This window comes from Fukomys damarensis, unplaced genomic scaffold, assembly GCF_012274545.1.
Source record: "Fukomys damarensis isolate Sample0158 unplaced genomic scaffold, DMR_v1.0_HiC HiC_scaffold_28, whole genome shotgun sequence".
NCBI classification, from domain to species: Eukaryota; Metazoa; Chordata; class Mammalia; order Rodentia; family Bathyergidae; genus Fukomys; species Fukomys damarensis.
Genome location: NW_022900940.1, coordinates 32,679,721 through 32,698,900, shown reverse-complemented (window position 1 = coordinate 32,698,900; position 19,180 = coordinate 32,679,721). Strand labels below are relative to the sequence as shown.

Below are 19,180 nucleotides of genomic sequence, written 5' to 3'. Positions count from 1 at the left end.
TTCAAAACTGAATAGAATGGATGAATTGATGAAAGTTATGTACAGTTCTTCCATTAATTTCCCAGCCTTTTCCCTGTCCTGTGCCATTCCTTAATGATTAGTGCATAACTCCTGAGACATATAGTGCCCTAGACATGTATGTTTTTATCCACCTGGAGTCAGATAAAGAACACTGAGCTTTGCCAACTCATAGCACTAAACAACACGAAACTCTGCTCCAACATAAGAGTAAAACCAAATGGGTCCCCATTACAGTAGCTTATGTTTGTAAGAACAGCGAATTTCTAAGTAGAGATCTTAAATGTTTATTAGAATCAGTCATCTTGGGGAGTCCAGCTTAGACACCAATTCCTGCGAGTACGTCACAGTGAGTGATGACATACTGAGTCCTTAGGTGACAGTGGATGAGACCAGCGGCTGCTTGGGAGAGGTCACACGTGGAGTCACCATATACTTGTCTGGGGCTTGAAACCGGGCCTTTTCCACGGAGCTACATCCCCAGCCCTTTTTATTTTTTTTAAGACAGGGTCTTATTTTCTTTTTTGGTACCAGGGTTCAAACTCAGGACCTTGTACTCAAGAGGCAGGCCGCGGCACCACTGAGCTAAATCCCCAGCCCCTTGTTGTGTTTTATTTTAAGGCAAGGATTGAACTTGTGATCCTCCTGCCTTAGCCTCCCAGGTGTGCTACCATGCCTGGCTTCTTTCTCACTAGTGTAAGTACAAATACACTTCTGTACCCATGATATTCAGTAGAAATACAGTGGGACACTGAAACTCAAGTCATAGATGTAATTTAAAATTTTCTAGGGCCAGGGATTTAGCTCAGTGATTCCGCCTGCCTTGCAAGCACAAGGACCCAAGTTCAATCCCTGGTACCCCTCTCCCAAAAAAACCAAATAAATAAAAATTTCTAGCTAATCTATTACAAAGAACAAAAAGAAACAAGTGAAATTAATTTTATATTCTTTAGCGCAGTATTTCCAAAATATTGCCGTATCAGCATGTACTAAATATAAAATGTTAGTGAGAAGAATTTGTTTCTGTGTTGTGTCTTTGTACTTCCACACATCTCAGCTCGGAGTAGTCACGTTTCACTTGCTCAGTAGTCCATGAAACTAGTGGCTGCCACATCCAACAGTGCAGCCCTCTTCTGTAATTATGGGTTTATATGTTTATCTTCCTCATTTTACTACCTCCTCCTCAAAAAGAGTTATCTTATTAGTCTTTTTATTCAAATTTTATTAAAACTCAGAAAGTGTTTTGGAATGCGGTGTTTGGGAAAAGCTAACATGCCCTTTGGTAATATCAGCGGAAGAATAAAATCTAGAAGAGGGAGTTGGTGCTTTCCACCTCTTTATAACGGGGAGCACCGCCATCTGATTATTACTATGCCGGGGCAAGGATCCAAGCTTTAGGAAGGCCTTGTTCTGTTGGAGAAAGCTTTTTTAAAAAGTGATATTAGAGGGTTGGGATTTAGTTCAGTGGTTCCGCTGCCTGCCTAACTAGCACAAGGACCCAAGCTCAATCCCCGGTACTGTGTGTGTGTGTGTGTGTGTAAAAGTGATATTAAATAGATAAGGGTCTCTTGGTGTATCACGTAAAAATGAGCCTAATCTTGGTGATTCTTGGCTTGGGGCTTTGGCAGTGAAGATGATGAGCATAGGTGAGTGATTTTCAAGAGTTTGAAAAGAAAAGAAAAAAAAAAAAAGAGTTTGAAAAGAGATGTTAAAAGAATAAATGAGCCCCTGTGACTTTTAGGAGTAAACTGAAGGTTAATGAGTAGAAATAATGAAGCTCCAGATCTCAGGTGAACATGAGGAAGGAATTCTTGGCTGTGTAGTACCTAAAAGTAAATTGGTCTAACTCAGGACCAGGGGATTGCCCTGCCTGGCACCACAGCGTGTTACCCAACTTTTTATGATAGTACCAAAGGACTGCTTGCTAGCTTCAGTGGGATATGGAGTTAGGCTACATGACTCCCAAGCATCCTTTGAGGTGCTGCCATTCTGCGAACACATCTGAGTACAGATGTGAAGATATTCATCTCTGGATGTTTAGACTGACTTTGTATCTCTGATATAGTCACATTAAATTCATAGATTTTTTGTTTGAGCTTTGCATGCCACTGAAAAACCAGTATTTGGATATTTTTTCATATTCAAACCACTCATTTATTCAACATTGTTCATTGTTTTTACTTCCCAGCCTGTTCTTACTGACTGAGATTCTGGGTTTCTCGGTCCTTGCTTAAGGCCAACTTAAAGACTCTGTGTAGGTGGCGATGTGATTTTTTAGGATTATTGAATTGGTATACACCAAACATTTGGGTTAATAAATGTACTAATGAAAATTAACACTTTTCATTTATTTTTATTTTTATTTTTATTTACTTTTTGGTGCTGAGGATCAAACTCGAGGCCTTGCGCTTTCAAGGCATGCACTCGAACCACTGAGCCAAATCCCCAGCCCCAATACTTTTCATTTCTATACTTCTTTTCATCTTGGGCTCTGAAATACTTGAAAAATTGAACAGAAATTCATAAGCAGCATTTAATCCAAGTGCTTTTATATTAATATTCAGCAAATAATTTTCAGTACTAAACTAGCAGCCTGTAGTCTTGGTGTGTTATTTGTTAAGAACTAGAAACATCTATTTTCAAATAATGATTTTATCTTGAACCAAGGGTTTTGAAGTTTTTAGTTTTATGGCTTGTATTCAAAGTTTAGAAATACCTATAAAGTTAAGCCTATATTTCCTTCATGAGAAGTCCTGGTTGGTAAAATTTATCAGAACACAAACTCCTGGCAAGCTTTTCTGAGTTTCTTTTCCCCAGAACCAACATATTTATCTCTTGACTAACTTCCACACAGGGCTATGGAACTCACCTGATGAATCATTTGAAAGAATATCATATAAAACATGACATCCTGAACTTCCTCACATATGCAGATGAATATGCAATTGGATACTTCAAGAAACAGGTCTGTTTCTCATTGTACTCTCAATATTCTTCTGTCATTAATTTAATTAAAATCCATTGCAGGTAGCTCCTATCAAAATATCTTTTTAGCCAGGTGTAGTGGCGCATACATGTAATCCCAGCACTTGGGAGGCTGAGGCAGGAGGATCGCTGTGAGTATGAGACCAGCCTGGGCTACATAGTGAGTTCAACGTCAGTCTCAGCTACATAGTGAGATCCTGTCTCAAAAAAACAACAAAAAAAAATTTTTTTCCTTCATTGTTTCCTGTTGTGAAGGGCACACATTTATTTTGTAAGGCATAAGACTGAAATAAGCTTCCAAGTGGATTAGAAAGTGTAACTGAGTTCTAGATAACTGTTGAGTGAATGAGTGCTTGTGGTCTGCAGCTAAAGTATAGTGTTACTTCTTCACATTCTAAAATGTGGTATCTGGGCTGGGGGTTTAGCTCAGTGGTGCATTGCCTGCCTCACAAGCGCAAGATTCTGAATTCCATTCCCAGTACTAAAAAAAAAAAAAAAAAAAAAAAAAAAAAAAAAAAAATTAGATACAATGTGGTATCCCCAGATGGGGAAATTCCCAGTTCTGGGCATGTAGAGTTTTCTGTGAATAAGGGAAATGGATTCAGCCTCTGGCAGGCCTCCATTCATGGCAGCAGAGAGGAAGTGTTGAAGTTTATAAAGCAGTGCAGGGGCTGGGGATTTAGCTCAGTGGTTCCAGAGCCTGACCTGCAAGTGCAAGGACCCAAGTTTGACGCCCAGTACCATAAATAAATAAATAAACAAATAAATAAATAAATAAATAAACAAGGGTACCGTGTGGACTTATTTCTACGTAGGCTATGAGCTTGGTTGCCTTTTTGGTAATTTCTTATCAGAAGTTTTATAGCTTTTCACCTTCTGAAAGATTAAGATTATTCTTTGGGTGCATGTAATTTTTCCTAGTGATTTATAGTTGCTAAACATGTTTCATGAACTTTATTCTAGTGCTGGGAATTGAATCCAGAGCTTTTTGTGCAATAGGCAAGTGTTCTACCACTGAACTACATCGCCAGCCTTCTGTTAAGTTTTCTGACTACAAAAGCAACATGCAGTAATTACAGAAATTTTGGAAAATAAATGAGGCGTGGTGGCACATGCCCGGAGTCCCAGCATTTGGGAGGCTGAGGCAGGAGGATTATGAGTTTGATTGAGGTCTGTTGAGTTGGGCTGTTTAGTAAGTTCAGGCCAGCCTGAACTATAGAGCAAGAGTGTATTTCAAAAAGCCAAGCCAAACCAAATCAAACCAAAACAAAAACCCAAACACACAAAACCCAGAAATAAAACAAAAACAGAAAAAAAGAAAAAATTTTGGAAAATGTGGTAAAACACAAAGAAGGGAAAATTGCTTATAATTTTATAACTCAGAAAAAATTATCATTAATGCTTTGTATTTACACTTCTACTCATTTTTTGTGTACATATAAATGTAAAAATTGGCTCATGTTTACTTACCTACCTTGTTCATGTAATAATATTATGATTATTTTTCATATAGTTTTAGGTGGCTTGCAGTGATTTTGTTATGTAAATAGATAGCAATAAAATATTTAATACTACATTTTGGGGTATGTAGGTGTTGTTTATAGGTAATGTGTGTTTGTGTGCATGAGTTTGTGAGTTGCCTTTATTGATGGTAATTTGTGTAGAGATTTCTAGAAGTAGAGTTACTTCCAGAAAATTTTAAGGTTTATATTACATATTTCCAAATACAGAAACAATTTCTCTTCTCACCAGTAAAATATATGGGGTTTTAGGAAAGCAGTTGATAATTGTTTTTTTTTTTTTTTTTTTTTTTTTGGTACCGGGGATCGAACTCAGGTCCTTGCGCTTGCGAGGCAGGCCACCGAACCGCTGAGCTAAATCCCCGCTGAGCAGTTGATAATTGAAAAAACATTTTTTTACTTCTTTCCCAGGTAACACATTATGTATTTTTGAATTTATTTGCTTATTGTGAGATTTCATTTATTTTTCCATGTTTATTGGCCCTTTGTATTTTTCTTTTTTCTTTTTTGAATCGGCAGATGATTGTATTTTGCTCTTTTCCTATTGAAAGATATAGTTCTAAGTTGATTTTTGATTTTATGATATTTGTTTCAACCCTATTTAGCTTTTTATTTTTATTTTTCTGGGTATTGGGAATCAAACTTGGAGCCTTGTACTTGCCAGGGAGGTGCTGTGCTGCTGAGTTACACTCCCGGCCCAGCTTTTTATTTTTAATCAACAGAAATTTAAAGATTTTATTACATAAAACCTGTTAACTGCTTAAAAAAAAAAAAAAAAAGGGTGCCCTTATATGGCTAGAAAGCTTTTTTCACTCTGATGGCAGATAATTAATTCCATTTATTTTCTCCTAATTTTGGGGAGTGTATCTGTGATTTTTTTATGATGACACTCATGAAAGAAATCCATACCGTGGATTGAGCCCAGGACTTCAGCACATGCTAGGCAAGCACTCTGCCCATTCAGCTGCATTCCCAGCTCTCCTTACTTTGTTTGGAGATAGTGTCTTGCTAGCTAGCGTGGCCTGGGCTGGCTGCAGACTTGCCATCTTGTGACCTCAGCTTCCTGAGCAGCTGGGATTACAGGTATGTGTCAGTATGCTTGGCAGATGTCAGGTGTTTGAGGTTGTAGCTATGTTGCAAAGCATGAGATTCTTTTTTTTCAGAGGGAGCATGCTGGGGTTCAAACCCAGGGCTGTGCACATGCTAGGTTAGCGCTCTACCTCTGAGCCACACACGCAACTCTTAGCAGCAATTCCTAAAGGACTTATCTCTGGTCCTCTCTGAGGATGATGGCAATAATTACTCGGAACGTAACTTGAGAGGTGAGGCAAGAAACCACAGGTTGTTCTATATCTAATTTTTACAAAAAACTGAAATAGTCACTTAAGGAAAATTTTGTTTATAAGTAGATTGTTTATAATTTTGAATATATAACTTGTAACATTCTTTTTTGTTGTTTTTGTTTTCTTTTGGTACTGGGGCTCGAACTTGGGACCTTGCACTTGTGCGGCAGGTTGTGGAACCACTGAGCTATATCCTTGGCTGTAGCACTCTTAAGGATTGTAAATCAATAGCATTGATCTAAATAAAAAAAAAAATCAATATACTCCACTGCAAAGCCTTGAATGTCATTATAACAATGATGCGTTGGGATGGTCTAGAAGAGTTTTGTTTTGTTTTTTTTTGGTCTGAAAAAAAGTTTCATTCCTTCAGTACCAAGATTCTGATTGCTGGGTTCTGTCTGTTTTTTGTGGTATGAGACATTGAATCCAGGGCCTTTGCACTTAGGTACATCCCCAGTTCTTTTTAGTTAAGTCGAACTTTTCATCTTCCTACTTGAGCCTGCCAGAGTGTGGGGATTATAAGCATGAACTATTACACTGGACTCCTAATTGCTGCATTTTTTGATAAGCTTTCTTTTAAAATTTAGATTGTTACTGATTTATTAAGAATCCTAGAGGATCTCCCCTTTACTACTGGGGAGAAATTTATATCAATCATATTTATTTTATAATTCAATGCATAAATTAACCCACTTTTTTGTTTAATATTCATTTCCATTTCAGACTTTTAAATTTGTATTTTATTAGGGTTATTTTCTAAAGTGTTGTTTAACTTCCTATTTGCACCGTTTGCTTTGTGAGGCTTTCGAACTTCACAGGTGGTTTTCAAGCGAATCCTCTCCCAAACAGCACGTTGAGACCTTGAAAGGGACACTTCTTGGTTCCTCATGCCGGGCCTTGCACTGGGTATATATTTGATGCCTGAGGGCCATATGAATGAGTTGATTTGCTTTGCAGGGTTTCTCCAAAGAAATTAAAATACCTAAAACCAAATACGTCGGCTATATCAAGGATTATGAAGGAGCCACTTTAATGGGGTGTGAGCTAAACCCACGGATTCCATACACAGAATTTTCTGTCATCATTAAAAAGCAGAAGGAGGTAAGCTTTCTCATGGTCCTTATATCCAGGACAGCCTTAGTGGGGTGGACAACATTTCAGTGAGGCCTATGTGTATGGCCCCTGTTAAATGTTATGATCTTAGTTTGATATGGGTTGTCTATCTCCTTTCTACATCACAATCCCTAAGGTGGTCCGTACTTGCTAAATCGGTGTAAATTCAAAATGTGTAAAAGGCAATGACATATTTTCACTTTTACCTTCCAAAACCTTATACATGCTGGCTGCGCTCATCGTTCTCAATCTTACGCCCTACTTTCATCCCGAACAAATTCTCCAGAGGCCATTCCTGAGGCTTTAACCCCTTGGTCCAGAACACCTGTAAATCAGTAGTTCTTCCTTTTAACTTGTAGCACTGATTTGGTCCACCGGTTTGAATTTTAATTTGTTACATTATGTAGGCATTTATCTTCATGTGTATTGTTCTCTCCTTCTGCATTGCAAGTTCCGAAGTCTTATCCCTCTAAGTATTAAGTGGTTTGTTGTCTAATATTGGAGGGGCGTCTTTTGTGTATACGAACTAAATGAGAACCAGCAAATGGAAAGATTGACAGATTCGAGCACATACGGTGGCAATTTTAAACTTCACTAAGGAAGAACAACAACAATAACAAAAAGCATCAAACACATGTAACCATGGCATACGCAAGGGCCATGTATTACATGAATGAACTTTGTGTGTTAAGCCCGGGAGCACCTCCTGCTCCCTTTGGTTTGCTGGGGTCTGCAGCTGTGTCGTCTCACATCAGTTCCACTCAGTACTTCTGTTATTCATTGCAGGGCACTTTTCCCTAACAAATAACAAGAGAGGCATCTGTCTGAGGCCCATCTTTGTTTTCTGGTTTCCATCCTTAATCCCAGCTCTTAGTCACTTGTCAGGCATTACCCGCGCAATGGCCATAATAAAGCTTTTTACACGGTGTCTGGCGCACAGTTACTCGCTACACATTTTTCTTTTCTTTAAAGCGCCTTACACTGGCTCTTATGCTTCTGTAGAAGTGAGCAAAAGGCATCCTTTTTTAAATTACAAAATAAAAGCAGCTTTTTTGTTTCTTGGTCAAAGATGTCAGCCTAAGAGAGCATTCTGAAAGGGGGCACTGGGAAGAGTTAATAAAGCACAACAGGGCCCTCTCGCCTGTCTCTTACTGAGGAGCTGGCTTTCCTTATTGTTCTCTTTGGGGCTTAATGAGCAGGTCTGGGTTCAGCAGCACATTGTTCCGCATTAGAGGCTGCTGGCCAAGGAAAGCCATCACTGTGCTGTCAGCTGCTCTTTCCTCAATCCTCCGCCCAGTAGCAGCAATTCATCCCAGTGTTAGCTGAGCGCAGGATTCCCTTGGCAGAGGCTGCACGTTTCCGCGATCTGTTGGCCCTCCTGACCCACAGGGAAAGCCAGCAGCACAGAGCTATTTTAAATGGCTAAGGGAGCGGCCAACTTTTTAGAAGACACCCCCACCCCCCGCACTTTTCTTCCTTCCCCTTGGCTCCTTCTGCTCTCCTCCCCCTCCCTCTTCTCCCTGTAGCTTTTTCTCACATATCCAGTTCAGTGGAAGAGGGAGGTCTGGAGCTGTGATCCTAGTTCTAGAACTTAAAAAAAGGCCTGGTGGGATAGTGTTGTTCTGCAATCCTAGCACTCCTCAGAGTCTTGAGGCAGGAGGATTCCAAGTTCAAACCCAGGTTGCAAAACTTACTTAGTAGGAAGGACCTTGTCTCAAAACTACCAAGTAAAAAGGGCTGGGGATGTAACTCAGTGTGGAAGTACTGTGTTCAGTGCTGGAAGGGAGGAAGGAAGGAAAGGGGAGGGAAGGAGAGGGGACGGGAGGGGAGAAAGAAGAGAAAAGAGGGAAAGGAGGAAGGGAAATCAAATAGAGAGAGAGATGCACGTACAGAATGAGTATCCCTTATGTAAAAGGCCTGTGTTCTGTGGTGTTTCAGATTTTGGAATATTTGCCTTGACTTTACTCATCCAGCATCCCTAATCTGAAATGCTGTAAAATCCATAATTTCTAACTGTAAAAAACCCCTTGAGTCAGGTAAAGACTGAAAACAGTAGAAATCAGACTGTGTATATTTGAGGATTTTCTTAGCCCCTCTTAGGGAGCAAGAACAGAATAAGCTGAAGTTGTCATCAGTGGGGATGGAGAAATGAAACTAGAAGATTTGGACAGGCAGATCACCCTGGGGAAGATGGGACCCTCAGGAGCCTAGTGTGTGGTGCGATGGCTTTGTGAGAGCCCTGGAAGTTTGGAACTGGACAGCCGTGTCGTGGAATCAGCGTGAGCGAAGTCTCAGGCTACCTTGAGTAGGTGGATGGGCACATGAATAGGTGAGGTCACTGGGCATGTGCGTGAGGAAAGGCACTATTTGCAAACACAAATTGGTTATAAGCAGACGGGTGTGTGTGACACACATTTTTGTGCTCAGTGTAGGGGTGGTGATTCTTACATCCTTTTTTTTTTTTTTTGGTTTTTTGAGACAGGGTCTCACTAGGTAGTTGAGACTGACCTGGAACTCAGTATGTAGCCCAGGCTGGGCTTGAACTCACAGCGATCCTCCTGCCTCAGCCTCCTGAGTGCTGGGATTACAGGCGTGCGCCACCACGCCCGGCTCTTAAATCTTAATCTACATGTGAGACCACAAAGGACTGGGTTTGGAGGAGCCAAAGTCAGGATGGGGAAAATTAATGCTTTTTATTTGTTTGGTTTTTTTGTAACGAGACATTCTAAAACTTGGGGACACAAGAAAGGTGGGAACTTTCTCCCCTTCCATTCCATGGAGATTGTAAAACTGACAGCAGTAGTATTATGACTAAAGTATAGATTTGAGTGGATTTTTATTTAGAAGGTATCGATTTTCCTCCTCTCTCTCTCTCTCTCCTCTCTGTCTCTGTCTCTGTCTCTCTCCCTCTCTCTCTCTCCTCTCTCTCTTTCCTCTCTTCTCTCTCCCCTCTCCCCTCTCTCTTCTTCTGTACCTGGGACTGAACTTGGGACCTTGGGCTTGCAAGGCAGGTGGCAGAACTACTGAGCTGAATCCCCAACTCTAGAAGGTGTTGATTTTGAGGATCAGCCACTGGAACACGAGATGATCCTTTGAGGCATAGAATGGTTAGGAAACGTCCCATTTCCATCAGATCACTCTTGAGGAGCCCACGATTTTCAGGATGCTATGTGAGGTGTATGAGAGCCACTAGGTAAACATTACATGTGAGGGCCCCTTTAGTAAAGAATAGAAAACTTAAAAAAAATTTTTTTTTCCTGTACTGGGGATTGAAACCAGTGCCTTTGCACTGAACTACAGTCTCATAATAGGCCCCCCACACACCCCAATTTGAAACGAGATCTAGCTAAGTTGTTCACTAGCTTAAATTTGTACTTATCCAGCTGTACTTAGCCTTTCAGAATGCTCTAATTTTAGTTTTGTGCCACCACACTAAACTAGAAAACTTTTCAAACTGAAGCATATTCTCTCTATTTTCTGAAGGTGTCCATTTAAAAAATTGCCATTGGGTTTGTTTTCCAAAAACACTGGTACTTTTTTTTTTTTTGGTACTGGGGATCAAACTCTGCACCTTGCGCTTATGAAGCAGGTGGTAGCACAATGAGCTAAATCCCTGGCCCCATGATTGGTACTTATTAATAAAGGGAAAATAGCCACCCAGATGAGAACTATTCAAAGTAACAGCCACTAGCTACGTGTGGCTACTGAGCACTTGATGTGTGACTACTCAAAATTGGGATGTGCCAATAAATAAACACATAAAACACTCCAATTTTTGAAGACTTTGTTATGAGTAAAGGAATATGGAACATCTCATATTTTACCCATATTGATTATATGTTACAATAATTAGGACACATAATGTGTTACATAAACTATACTATTAAGCCAGGCATGGTGACAAATGCCTGTAATCTCCATACTTGGCAGGCTGAGGCAGGAGAATCATCAGTTTGAGGCCAGCTTGAGTTACATATTGAGAGCTCAAGGCCTACCTAGAATGTACAGCAAGATGGTGTTTCAAAGAGGCAAAATACGTGTGGGTGCCCACACATAAAAAAATTAAAATCAATTTCACCTGTTTCATTTTACCTGATTAAACTGTGACTTAACATTTTCAGTTACGTGAATGGCTTATATTATGTTTCTATTGTACAGCACTGATTTAGATTTACCAGGAATGTACATTTACTAGTTCCATTAATTTTATGAAATTCTTTCACTGTTAAGATTACATATTCATATTGCATTTGTTACCAGCCATATGTTTGAAATTAAGCAGTTAAGAACGAGAAGTTTTGTTTTGTGAATGGAGTTAGTTTTTTCCTTTCTAAAATTCAGTTATGATACAGTTAACTTCAGGTTGGTAATTTTTATGGGTTTTGTTTTGTTTTTTGAGGAAAACTGCCATACCTTAGTGTTACCTATTATATTAGGAATTATTTTACAAAATAAAACATCTCTCAGAATTCTCCTGGTGACTCGTGGCATGGCTGTGTTGCTTACACCACTTTGCAGGTGCTTTTTTTTTTTTTTTGGTACCAGGAACAGAACCCAGTTGTTTTTTGATGTAAGCCATGGGCTACACAGGCTGGGGAGAAACCTTGAGAAGTTTAAGTAATAGGGAAGCTATATCTCTTCCCAGCTTTTGGAACTTTCTGTGGCATATTCATATTCATCTGCCCCTCTACTCTGAAAGGAACAATTCTCAGTTATGGGATATGAACAGTTCTGACCAGGCAGTGAAAATGCTCAGGGCTGCTTTCTGGTTAATTCCAGCAGGTGCTCCTCAGAGAAGCAGGTCAAAGTAATGTGCTCTTATTGTAAATGTGACAAGTGGGCGTTAGGGGCAGTGTATTCTTTCAATATTGCATCGCCTTTGATGGACAAGTCATTTGAAGATGGTTTTGTGGATGTCACTTTATGGGCATGTTTTCATATCTTGTCTGTTAGATAGCATTCACTTTTCCGTGTTTAATGAAAAATGACTTAACTTTGTTAAGAAAATGGCTCCTTAAGATGACTGATTTGAACTGTATCATCACATAGATTTCTTTCATTAAACATATTTTCTTCCTTTACAGATAATTAAAAAGCTGATAGAAAGAAAACAGGCCCAGATTCGAAAAGTCTATCCTGGACTTTCATGTTTTAAAGATGGAGTTCGACAGATTCCTATAGAAAGCATCCCTGGAATTAGTATGTATAGACCTTTTTATTTGTTTGTTTGTTTGTTTTTTGGTACCGGGGATTGAACTCGGGTCTTTACCCTTGCAAGGCAGGCCACTGAACTGCTGAGCCAAATCCCCGGCCCTAGACCGTTTTATAAAAGCAAAATCTTTTGGTAGTGCCATGAGTTGTGTTGGAAACAATTTCCACAGTGCAGTAATTGGAAACGTCGTGTTGCCCTTCCTGTCCACACTCGGGCTGTTTCCATTCTTTCCTTTCACTGTGTTTTTTCCTCCTCCCACTTCAAACAAACCAGAGGGTGTCCTCTCATTTTAGCAGTTAACGTGTATCATTCAGTAAGAGCATGGCATTTTGTAACACAGTGCTAGGCTCTGCCCATGTGTAACATTGAAAGCATGGAAATTCCATTTTTACAAATGGGTAAATTGAGACTCAGAATGGCTATGTCATTTAACACTGAATGGCACCTGGTCAGTAATGAAGTAATCCAGCTTGATCTCCTTCAGACATCTTACAGTTTGTACCTTATCTTATTGCCAGAATCAGTATAACCTGCCTAGATCTGTAATTGACGTAGTTTCCTCAAACTTTAAATTATTTGCTATGTATGATGGAAATCATATAATTTGTTTGAAGTTCCTAATTTTATATTAGTTTCCTTAAGACTTCTTGTCTATGTGTTGGAGATGAATTGTATTGGGTTAAGCCAAAATACATATTTTTGTATTATCAAAATCTGTTGCTAGGGATTTGGCTCAGTGGTTCTGCTGCCTGCCTCGCCGGAGCAGAGACTTGAGTTCAATCCCTGGTACCCTCCCCAAAAAGCTATTGATTATCATTTGACAATTCTGTTTCAAATGTAGGTTCTCAGGCTGGGGATTTAGCTCAGTGGTTCCACTGCCTGCTTAGCAAATGCAACAACCCAAATTTGATCCCCAGCACCCCACCAGAAAAATTTAGGTTCATGGTATATTGAAGAGTTAATAAGCAAAGTAGGATGATGCAAAGTGAAAATTTCCAGAAAAAAAAATGTTATTTGGGCAAGATAAATTATTATGCCTATTCTATAGCAGATCTTATTTTTACTGTTAAAACCAGAAATTCTACTTCTCTATGTTTTCCCTAGTACTGATTAGTAGCATTATAGCTAGCTACCATATCATTAAATGCTTATTTTTATCAGCTTTGCTTTGCTTTGCTTTGCCTCTCTTCTTTTCTGTAGATATCAGCTAATCTCCAAGGGGATAGTATCACCTAATTTTTAGAGTTGTTTTGTAACCTCATAAACAGAGGCAGAGGTTAAGTAACTTATTTAGGCTAAGTTAGTTTTTAAAGAGAGCAGGAAATCAAATCCAGATCTGGCAGTTCCCTACAGCTCTCTAAACCATCTTGAATTAATAAGCAGTGTTCTGGCCAAATAAAATAGAGACTGGAAGAGTTTGCTCTAGCTTGCAATAACTGATGGCTTCACTCTCTCACATGGTGGTTAGGAGATCATTTGACTTGCAGTTTAAAACTATAATACTGAATTATTATTTCTCCTTTCCTCTGGAAGGTTGGAGTTCATGCTTTAATAAACACTATGGGGCCATGTTGTAAGTCTGGGTAATTTGTATTGTGAGCTATAAAAAGAAGTAAATAAATGCCATTAGTTTCAGTCTATTTTCAAAAATAGACTTTTATTGAGGCATGGATGTAATTTATTACTCTTTGGATAAGTATTAAGTATGTTATTTGACCAAAAGTAGTTCTCATTTAGTGTTTAATTTTGTTGACATATTATAGGAGAGACAGGCTGGAAATCGAGTGGAAAAGACAAAAGGTAAGTAGATGGGCAAGCGGATATTAATGGAAGTGATTTTTTTCCCCTCCTAGCAATTTAGAGAAAAAGGGCAGACCGATTATATAATCAGTAGTACAACAGTTGGTGGGTTTCAATTTTCATAAAATGTTCTGGAATGGTTCCAATTTTAGGTTTTTGTAAGATGAACTGAATAATAATCAGCTGGCAAGAGGGTAAAAACTAATCCTTGCTGCTCGTTGTCTATTCTTTTCCTAAGTAAAGAGCCCAAAGACCCTGACCAGCTTTACAGCACACTGAAGAGCATCCTCCAGCAGGTGAAGGTGGGTGTTCTCTTCGTTCACTTCATGCAAATATTTTGAAATGATTTCCCACATTAATTTCTATATTAGATACCTTACTTTTTTCTTTACCCAAGAGCCATCAAAGCGCTTGGCCCTTCATGGAACCTGTGAAGAGAACGGAAGCTCCGGGATATTATGAAGTTATAAGGTTCCCCATGGGTAATGCCATTAAAATTTTCTAAGTACACATTTAACGTTCTCTGGATGGCGGTGTGGGGGACAGATGGTTGTCGAGGCCGATGTGTACCGCTCTCTGGTAGGGTAGGAAGGCTATGACGAGTGATGGGATGATTCCTCTTGTCTTTGGAGGGACAGTGATGGCAGAGCAGAGCCAGTGGAGAAGTGGGTGACTTTTCATGCGAGACGTTCTGCAGCCTTCCTTGACAGTGCAGAGCGGACGTACTCCGCACACCAGACACAGGAGTCCAGGAGGGGAACCGAACTGCTGACAGTTCTGGATATGGAAATGGTTGTTTGGATGTAACTTTGCTTATAATCTACCTGTTTTATTGCAGATGGAAAAACACCAGGTTTTGTCCTTTTTATATGTTTGAGTCTATTGTAAGTGGCTATTTTAAGAATTTCTCAAGGTAATACCTCAAGCAAGTAGATTAATCTGCTTGACTGCTCTACTTTCAGATGAAGAAATTATATACTTAGTACAATTCTTGGTGTTCATACTTCTGGTGGTGCTAGTGATGTCACTATGTTCCATTATTTTTTGAGGTACTGGGGATTGAACCCCAGGGCCTTTGCATTGAACTGCATTCCCAGCCCTTTTTATATTTTATTTTGAGATAAGGTCTTACTAAGTCACCAAGTTGTCCACGCTGGGCTCGAAGTTAATGTATAGTTTGTCCTCATCCAAAAAGAAAGATGCCTTCAGAAATGTAGTATTGCAGTGCTTACTTCAGCAGCACATGTACTAAAATTGGAAGAAATGTAGAGTTGCAGAATTCGGTGCTATGCCTGAACTACAGTAGAGGAATGATTAATTGAATCAGTTGAGAACCCCAAATTAAATCAGTTGGGCAGTGTGTGTGGGTGACAAGTAGCTGAAGTAAGATGCAGAATCTTCTGTTCCTTTTCTACTTGTAATCTGTTCCAAAATATGGAAGGAAGAGTGAAAGTGACCTCCTTGCTCCTCGGTGGTGGGGAGTTACTTACCAAGGTTTCCTGTGGCATTAATTCTACATGTTATATGTAGTTATAGTAATGATTTAAATATCCTCTTCTCAATCTACATCTATCTGCTTTTCCTTCCCTCTTCTCTTGGCCTTGTCACTTTATATTATACAAGAAAGGGAAGATTAGCTGAATTCTGAAAGGAAGGGTGATTTGCAACTCAATTTCTACCATGTGAAAAATATGTTCAAATACTGTGTCCATTTCTCATCTTAAGTGGTTTTTTAGATCTTCATTATCTGGGACATCCCAACATCTTTTTTAGAATCATTGAGCTGCACCCCTAGCTTCTTCTCAGCCTCTTTGGGGAAACCCTCATAGGAAGTTGTGTGAGTTTTGGGAGCGAATAAGGCCTTTTGAGCCCCTGTTGATAGACACTTGAAGGCCTGCAGTGATAGGTCTAGCAGATCCTGTCTGTTGTAAACTACTTATAGCCCGAGAGAGGTGTGAGCTTCTCCTCTTGGATGTCAGCTGTCTGCATAGCTGCATGCTTTTGAGAAAATTGACCTTGTTGAGCAAAGCCATTGATGACTAAGACATGTCCTAGACAAAGTTAATTAAAACAGTAAAGGTGCTCTTTAGTGTATCAGTAGTTGTTTTTCTTGGATGCCTTCAGATGCTGAGCAAATTGTGTAGTCCTGCTGGTAAGGTGGTCCTCCAAAGACAAGACTGACAGTCAGCAATTTTACATTTCCCCATTAATGCTTTCTCGGATTTTCCTAAAAACATGTCTTCTGTTTTCCCGATGTTCTGAATATTGTTTTCTGCCAGGTGGATGGAGTCCAACTTGTTTCACATAGGGAGTTGTACAGTGGACATTGTCTGAGAGTGGTCACACCAACTTTTTAACCTGGGGCGTGGTGGGCAGAGTTTTCCTGTTTGCCTAGAATTCACAGGCTGGGAAGGGGAAGGGAAATGAAAATAGAAGAACTTAATGATGTCTTTTTTTGGTGCTACCAATATTTAGCCACTGTTTTGTTAGCTCTTGCCATATGGTCAGTTGAAAGAACTTAGGACAGCAAGAGGAAGAGAGCTGCCACCTGTGACTTGAAAATAGAAAGGAAATGTAGAACGGAAGCTTTTAGAGCCAATGAAGGTCCGGTTACCTCTGTTACTGCTTTGTTTCTGCCCTCTTATTCTGCCCCCAAACCTTTTACAGCAACTTCTTCCTGTCAAGTTTCATGCATCGTTTTCCTCCCCACCCCTGACATGTTTCTTTTAAAACATTGTAAGGTATTGTGCCTTTCCTCATGACAGCCCACCCTGCTCCCTAAGGGTATACTTTTCTTCTGCTTTTTACTCTTTTATCCAGCCTGAGATCACTCTGCAGGGCGAGTTTCTCTCTCACTTTTCACTTTAACTTTTTCAAATAAACTTTGTCACAAAACAAAACATTATAGTGGCAATATGTATTTTTTTCAGTACTACAGATTGAACTCAGTGCCTTCGCACTACACTGCATTCCCCGGTCCATTTTATTTTTTATTGGAAATAAGTTCTTACTAAATTGTCCAGGCTGGACTTGAGCTTGTGACCCGCCTGCCTCAGCCCCCCAAGAAGCTGGGATGGCGGGTGTGTGCACCGCTGTGCCTGGCTAGGGCAGCACATCTTAAGTGGCAGGCTTTTAGGTGGAAGGAATGTAAACACCTACCTAATTTTACTTAGAGTCACAATTTCATCACTTTTTTTGGTTGTTGTTTTTGGTACTGGGAATCAAACTCCGAACCTTGCACTTGCGAGGCAGGCAGTGGAACCACTGAGCTAAATCCCCGGCCCTCATCAGTCTTTCTTAAATGGGAGAACCCCCTGATGTTTTCAGTTATACTTAGACGAGATATTTAGTGGAGAATTTATAGTTTTTGTTTATCTTAATACTTTTAGACCCCTCTCCCCACACTTGGGAGGCGTGGTGTATCAGTTAGAGAAGAAAAATTAAAAGTTGAACTTAGAGATATAATGACATACTCCATCAGAGATAGGACTTAAGCAGAATAAGATACTTTCCATGTTCTCTTTGGTGTTTGTGGTGGATTTAGGATTTTATTTTGTTTTTCTACTTTCAAAATTATGGATTTAGAATTTTGGTGCAAGTATATTTCTTTTTATCTGGACCATTTGCTAATAAAGTGGGAGTTTGGGGAATCGGTAGCCAGAGTGTTTCTGTAGCCAGTTTGACTTATTTTTTTCCTTACGTAGTTGCTGTAATTGTATTTATTTTTTATTTTTGAGACGGTCTCACTATGTAGTTGAGACTGATGTGGAACTCACTCTGTAGCCCAGGCTGGTCTTGAACTCACAGCAATCCTCCTGCCTCAGCCTCCCTGAGTGCTGGGATTACAGGGGTGCACCACCACACCTGGCTTGTAATTGTATTGTTTAAATGATAGAGCCAGATTTAAAAGACAACTAGGCAGGGCCAGGGATTTAGCTCAGTGTTTCTGCCGCCTGCCTCACATGTGTAATGTCCTGAGTTTGATCCCTAGTACCAACAACTAGGCACGCATAAGCAAATTTGCACAGAATTCTTTAAATTGATTTTGAGAATTGAGGAAATGCTATTTTCAGTCTTAAAACTTTAGATGAGGTGCTGTTTTCATTTTTAGAATAATGTAATCTAAAATGTATAGCTATCAGGGGAAAATATTTTTTATAAGCCTCACAGGCTTACTGGCTTTAGAAAAGAAAGAGTTGTTAGTTTCTCTACTTTATTCCTATATACAAAACCGAAACAACTGCCAAACTCCATCTGATTGTTTTAAATATTGAAATATTTCAACACAAACCTTCCAGCTGCTCTACTCCACATATATAGGGCCTCTTCTGTGTAATTCTGAATGAGTAGCTAACATTAGTCAGTTTTTCATACTTGTCGTTAATCTACCTAGCTTCCTTGTGCTCAGTAGGGGATTAGACCAGATGACTGTTAATGGCTCCTTTAACATTAAAAATGACTATAATTTTATAATAAACCCTCTCAAAAGAATGTAAGATTTAAGAACTGATTTCCTGGATCAGAATTATTTATCTTAAAGGCCCTGGGATGATAAAAATATAATGAAACAAGCAACATAGGTGTCCTTCTCTGTCTTGTTTCTGTCAACTAGTATTTATAAGGAGTCAGAGATCACTAATATGTTTTTTTTCCTGTGCAGATCTGAAAACCATGAGCGAACGCCTCAAGAATAGGTACTACGTGTCTAAGAAATTATTCATGGCTGATTTACAGCGAGTCTTTACCAATTGCAAAGAGTACAACCCCCCAGAGAGTGAATACTACAAATGTGCCAATATCCTGGAGAAATTCTTCTTCAGTAAAATTAAGGAAGCTGGATTAATTGACAAATGATTTCTCTTCCCTTGGCTTTTTAGAAACTAATCAAACAGTGTGCCTAAAGCAAGGTGGTTTAGTTTTTTAAAAAGAATTGGACATAATATGTTGAAGAGACTTGTAATAATTAGCACTTTTGAAAAACAAAAAACCTCCTTTTAGCTTTTCAGATATGTATTTAAAGTGAAATCATAGAACATTTTTATTTTATGGAATAGATTTTAATCTATTTACTACTATTATGTAAATTTTCTATGGCATGTCCAATAGCTAACTGTCCCATGGTAAGAGGATCAGGGGTTTCCTCAAAACCTGTATGTGAGGAAATTGAACATAGTACTAAGATTTGGGGG

General features: G+C 39.3%; 1 protein-coding gene across 10 annotated transcripts in view; it reads left to right on the top strand.

Moving 5' to 3' along the window:
* Kat2b (lysine acetyltransferase 2B) overlaps window positions 1–19,180 on the top strand; it is a 97,047-nt gene extending 77,867 nt beyond the window's left edge. For 9 of the 10 annotated variants that reach the window (XM_010612826.2, XM_010612827.1, XM_010612830.2 and 6 more), the window contains 7 exons: window positions 2,873–2,983; window positions 6,824–6,967; window positions 12,064–12,178; window positions 13,955–13,991; window positions 14,230–14,293; window positions 14,389–14,473; window positions 18,652–19,180. In XM_010612826.2, coding sequence (XP_010611128.1) covers window positions 2,873–2,983; window positions 6,824–6,967; window positions 12,064–12,178; window positions 13,955–13,991; window positions 14,230–14,293; window positions 14,389–14,473; window positions 18,652–18,845 — 750 coding nt within the window. In that variant the 3' untranslated portion in view covers window positions 18,846–19,180. The remainder of the gene's footprint in view (window positions 1–2,872; window positions 2,984–6,823; window positions 6,968–12,063; window positions 12,179–13,954; window positions 13,992–14,229; window positions 14,294–14,388; window positions 14,474–18,651) is intronic. The other variant, XM_019205809.2, reaches the window with a different exon arrangement.